The 6,207-nt window shown below is 36.8% G+C and overlaps 1 protein-coding gene across 1 annotated transcript in view; it reads left to right on the top strand.

Moving 5' to 3' along the window:
- The window catches only part of LOC105625628, a 103,466-nt gene that overhangs the window by 89,248 nt on the left and 8,011 nt on the right, over positions 1–6,207 (top strand). Inside the window, exons 4-10 of the mRNA XM_012206954.1 lie at positions 1,954–2,143; positions 3,148–3,209; positions 3,611–3,775; positions 4,596–4,765; positions 4,843–5,034; positions 5,226–5,822; positions 5,909–6,110. Coding sequence (XP_012062344.1) covers positions 1,954–2,143; positions 3,148–3,209; positions 3,611–3,775; positions 4,596–4,765; positions 4,843–5,034; positions 5,226–5,822; positions 5,909–6,110 — 1,578 coding nt within the window. The remainder of the gene's footprint in view (positions 1–1,953; positions 2,144–3,147; positions 3,210–3,610; positions 3,776–4,595; positions 4,766–4,842; positions 5,035–5,225; positions 5,823–5,908; positions 6,111–6,207) is intronic.

The following is a 6,207-nucleotide window of genomic DNA, read 5'->3' as shown; positions in this document are numbered from 1 at the left end:
ACACACACACACACACACACACACACACACACACACACACACACACACACACACACACACACATACTCACACGCGCGCACAATAATAATAATAAAAATACATTGTGCTGTGGAAAAATCGGTTTCAAATCACATCGAGATTAAACATCTGCACTCTGCACTAAGAAGCTTTGTTGCGGCATTTTTAAAGGATGGCATTGGCATAAAACCAATGAGACACAGGGCGAGCTACTGCGTTATCGACAATAAATAAAAGTCGCGGTTGCATTAAATAATCGATACGGCGATTTAACGATACCGACACGTTTTCTCATTAATTCAATCCCGCCCGTCACGTTGCTGTATACACCTTCCTATGCGGCAATCGGATAATGGACCACGATCGATGGCTCTCGTAACGGAGAAAGCGTCTCGTTTCAAAGACGATCCCGATACTCCCCGCCTGCAAGATCGTGCTTCTTTGTTAGAGCAATTCCTTTTGGGAGAGTAACGTGCTTGCTCTCCGAGGTAACGGGTCTCCTCCCTCGTTTTCTTCGTGGCGGAAAAAGGAACGTGAAAAATCGCCGAGGTTCGCCAGCAGCGTGTGCACACTCAGAATCTGGGACAACTATATTTGTACTGAGCCGATGTACGGTTCCGATGCATCTGAGAAGTCAAGATAAGTCCGCGAATTGTAAGCGCTCTGCAATCAGAGCGCATAAGCATCTCAATTTCTCGATGTATTATGCCGTATAATTCATAACCGTCACAAATCGAATAAAGTGACAGAATTAAAAATAATAAAATTTATACAAAAACATTATTAGGCACCGAGATCAGCCTTAACAATCCTCTTTGTTTAATATTATTGAGCATTTTTTGATTGGGTGAGGCAATATTTTTTGCAATAAATTATTTACAAAGTTTTAAAAATGCTTGTTATCATCAATAATATTAAATTGCTTGTTAATTCATAATATGTGATTATTATTATACTTCAACTTCTAAAACTATTTCAAGACAAACAAACAATCGGCGCATAGTTTGTTTAAACTGGAAATTTTATAAATTCACAAGGATATTATTAGTCACAAAGATTCATTTTAATCGAATATAGCGTTTTCCATTCCTTTGTTATTTGATTTCTCGATCGATTTTCATTTAATCATATTACAAAAATAAAATTTGATTTGAGACCAAATCAAATTTCCAAGTATAATCCTTTTGCGTTCAAAACTTCAAAATTGTTTTTCACAAACAAGAATCAAATATTTAATAGCAAATTTAATTTAATCAATCAATTCAACATATAATAACGTATTTAGATTATTTTGAAGTATTTATGGAGATTCCAATATCGTTTATTGTTTATAATTACATACTTTTTCAAATATTTGAAAATTGCAAAAACTTATAGTAAAGCGCTATCGATTTAGGAATGCAAAGAATCAAGAGAGAGAAAGCTAAAGCTTAAATCCAATTAGAAGTATTCCTTTATTCGTAAAAAATTGCACACCTATTTTTGTGAGAACGCTTTTCCGTAATTTTGTATACTTTGAGTTGTTATTGAATTGAGAGAAAATTTGAAATGCACGTATATGTAAAGCAGAAAAGCGAATCACGCGATAAAGCAAATTTCGTGAACATGCAACAAATTTTTAGAAAATTTTTAGAATGTTTGAGAAGAAGTAAAAGAGAATTTTTTAAACTAAACTAAATTAATAGTATTATTTATTTTCGGCTCCAAAAATAAATTCACTTCAAGTAAAATATCTATGTGAGTCTTCACATAGGTTGTTAATGCAATAAATTATATATTCATAGCGATAAGATATACTTTACAAACAATTGGAATGTACTTATATCAAATGAAATTAACAATCGCGAAGACTATCAAAAAGAATTCTTCTTTTACTGCCATTTATCTTATACTAATATCTTATACTAACATTCGTGAATTATGTGAATCTTGCAGGAACTCTGTCATTACCAAGGTAGCGTTCGAGATGTTCCTAGTTCGTGGGTGGCGTTATCCACTTGTAGAGGATTGCGCGGTGTCATCTTCGATGGTGAAAATCTTCATTACATTCATCCAGAAGATGAGAACTTGGATTCCACGCATTACCTTTACAAGCATAGCGATCTCACTACCAACAATACGTGTGGTAAGCATCGCATGATTAAATCATCCCTGCTGGATCTTTTTTGTAAGAATTACGTGCTTGAATAATGTAAAGCAGAAGAGGATAAAATTGCATCGAAAAAATGGTTAATGTTATTAGTGCACATTATATTAAGCATATGCATATTATATTAAGAAGAGTAAAATCTCTCTGTATCAGATAGTTACATTGCTGAGCAAAAAAAATACGAATCACTGCATAAATATAGCAGTGACAACAGTGGGTTAGTTCAATCTTTGGGACAAGTAAGGGACTGTTATATTCATTCATTTTTATCACATTTTTGACTACGTTGTGTTAGCCCACTGTACAGTGAGTCCTTCAATCTCGTTTCTACAAATGTAGATTAACTTTAATTTTAACTTATATATTCTTATATATATTCTTCATCTTGTTCTAGTTCTAATCTTAACCAAGACTAAAGTCTTAATCTACGTTGGCAGAAACGAGCATTAATATTACATCCGCACCTTTAAAAGGAGTGGATATTTATAATGTTACGAACAATTCAGATGATTATTATTTCGATTCATGATATGCTTCTGGTTTTTACGATATTAACACAATTTGTAATTGGATTGGAATTTGTAATTGAAATCTTAGAATTTTCATGATTAATACATGATGACTCATAACTACATTTGCAATTCATTCGTTTCCAAGATCGTATCCATCGTCGCGGAAATTTCTGTCACCGAGACGATTTCCGCGAATTTTTTTCAAAGTATTCACGAGCTTTGACTCTTAGAAATACAACTTTTAGCACGGAGGAACGAGCTCAGTTTTTCGTCCTTCTCGGTGGCAGTGCCCCACACGGACTCAGAGACTCGCTTCGAGAAGACTGGTCTCTCCTTAACGGTCTTACGAATGTGAGAGCAAAGTCCCGGCCGTACCTGCCTCGGAGACTCTTTGTCCTCTCCTCGATCCTATCGAAGATCCTACTGCCAACGATCGTATGTCTGTTTGACGTTTTTCCTTGGTTGCAGGTTACGAAGGTACGCCGTTGCACGTTCTCCCTGATCATCGCGAGATTAAAAGGTTCTCTAGGGTATGTACATAGAGCAACATTAAAAAAAAAAGGAAAAGAGAAAAAGGAATTCGCGCAAACCGCTTCCCCGGTAAATTATACGACTTCAAAGAACGTAGTTGCAGGGATCTTGGTACTCTCGATGTCTTGCGTGTGTATCCTTCTTCCGTTCTTTCCTTCTTGTTGGGGAAACTGTAAATAGTTCGCAACTTGGAAATCGTCTTGAGTTTAATGAAAATTTTAGTACAGAGTTTTCAACAATTAACAGATTATTTAGTGTCGAAAGTTTTTCAAGAAACGCGAATTAACGATTATCTGTTATTATGGCCATTTTATTTTAACTTTTTATTTTTGTTAATTTTATTGAGCTATTAAAATTAATAAATTTTGTAATTACTATTACGTTATGTTCTCTTTTGTAGCACAAAAGAGCGGCTGAAATTATTCGTGGACCTTATAACGCGAACAGACAGTCACGTTATGTGGAGTTGGTACTTGTAATCGACAAGAAGGAATATACCGCACTCGACGAGAACCTGGATAAAGTATATCAGCACTGTAAGGACATCGCTAACATTATCAACGCTGTAAGTAACGTCGCCGTTGTAATTTAATTGGACATATAAGTCCTTTCGACCTCAAGTCGAATGAGAACGATCTGAAGCGCACAGCGTTAATTCTACAATTCCATTATCCAATTAATCGTTTTGAACATTTATGGTTTTCTTCTCCTAAAATATATATCTCTAAAATGTATTTTTAACTGTTTTAGTAGTTCCATGAATTTTACTTTATCTAGGGTATGACTTGGTTGACTGTTATATGCATAATTATGTTCACACGAATGTGCGAATCGTCTTTTCTTCAAAAAAAAGTATATTTTCGAGTGCGAGAATTTTAATAAGTCTTATTAAAGTAATAATTATGTACAATCCACTTGTACATGTATTTTATTTAAACCTTATTTACTTAAACGTAATTATATTCCATTGTATCCCCGAAAGTACCTTTACAATCGACATATTTTTGCTACGAAGTTAAAATAGTACTTCTTCCGCGATATATATATATAAAACTTTTCTAAGTAAAATTTTTCGATAATTAAATTTCAAATTAAATTCACTATTTCACTTGAAAGTTACTTGAAAGTTGAATTCTAGTTTTCTCGAAATTTTTTCGAAGTTTCTTCTACTTTTACTTTTAATTTACAATATTAACGATGATGGATTTTATTATCAGTTTGGATATCTCCGCATACGAAAACAAACCATTCTGTGTATACTGCGTTCTCTCTGACATAGCGAAACAGAGAGATTAATTAGCACTGACTCGACCTTACCGCGTATCACAGTACCGCGAAATCTCTATATGTAAAATACGAGACAGTATATCTCGGTGTGTTTACAGCTATACATGCCGTTGAACATATTCATTGCTTTAATCGGTGTGCAAGTGTGGTCCGAGTCAGACGAGATAGCACTCTCGCCGAACGGCGACACCACACTGTCGAATTTCCTACGCTATCGCAGGGAAAAGCTGCTTCAGGATATTCCCAATGATAACGCTCAACTGTTGACGTGAGTGTACAGATGTATCTGTATTATTTGTTTCGTCTAGCAGTACACATAATGATTGAATTTATTTCTCGGCACAGGCGAATTACCTTCGAGGGCGGTGTAGTTGGCAAAGCTCTTAAAGGACCGATATGCACCTTCGAATTCTCCGGCGGTGTCTCCATGGATCACTCGAATGTCGTTGGTTTGGTCGCGGCCACTGTCGCCCACGAAATGGGTCACAATTTTGGTATGGAACACGACGGACCAGATTGCGGCTGTCCTGAAGAGAAGTACGTCGTATTTGCTTCTTAATACTCCAAATTCAATGAATTATGAAAGAACTTAATTTTATTTTGCGGTATCCAAAAATGAAAATTACTCCAAAATTACTCCACGAAATCGCAAGCCTTAAGTATAACATATTGAATTGTTATGTCTAATCCCGCTTCAATTATATATTACTAATGTATCTCTCTTGTAGATGTATAATGGCGTCATCCAGTGGCTCATCCGGACCAACGCATTGGTCCACATGTTCGCTGGAACATCTAGCTTTAGCCTTCGAACACGGGATGGATTACTGCTTGAGAAACAAGCCGCAGAAACTTTTTGATAGTCCTATATGCGGTAATGGATTCGTTGAGCCAGGCGAGCAATGTGATTGCGGTTTGAAGGAACACTGCGACAATCCTTGCTGCAACGTGACCACCTGTATGCTGCACAGTAACGCGAGCTGTGCTACCGGCGAGTGTTGCGATTTGAAGACTTGTAGGCCGAAGACTGCAGGCACGGAGTGCCGAACTGTTGAGCACGAGTGCGATTTGCCGGAATACTGCACCGGTCAGAGCGAGTATTGTCCAGCGGATGTGTTTAAAATAAACGGTGAGACCTGCAACAGTGGCAAGGCTTTCTGCTATGGTGGTATGTGCAGAACTCACGATGATCAGTGCAAACTGTTGTGGGGCCCAACTGGTACGTCCTCTGATTCGCAATGTTACGAGATGAACAACAAGGGTACGAAAAATGGTAACTGCGGTTACAATCGCATCGAGTCAAGTTTCATCAGATGTAACAATGAGTAAGTTGACTATGCAGTATATAATATACAGTACACGAAAAAGATCTGCGTTAAATTTTGACGTCAACATGATTGATGTATTGTAGAAATCTCTTCTGCGGTATGTTGCACTGCAAACACTTGAACGAACGACTAGAATTTGGTATGGAATCAGTCGCAACTTTAAGCCATTCGTTCATCAATAACGGTGGAAAAATAATTCCGTGTCGTTCGGCCATCGTCGATCTTGGATTGACCCAGGTGGACCCTGGTCTCACACCGGACGGCGCCAAATGCGGATCTGGAAAGGTAAAATATTCTCAATAACGACATTATTTTTAGTTTGAAACAAATATGTAGACTTACCAAGTTAAGAGAAAGAGAGAGAGAGAGAGAGAGAGAGAGA

Source organism: Atta cephalotes (assembly GCF_000143395.1).
Source record: "Atta cephalotes unplaced genomic scaffold scaffold00001, whole genome shotgun sequence".
Lineage (NCBI taxonomy): Eukaryota > Metazoa > Arthropoda > Insecta > Hymenoptera > Formicidae > Atta > Atta cephalotes.
The sequence above is the reverse complement of the archived record's forward strand: the minus strand, read 5'-3'. Positions and strand labels throughout refer to the sequence as shown.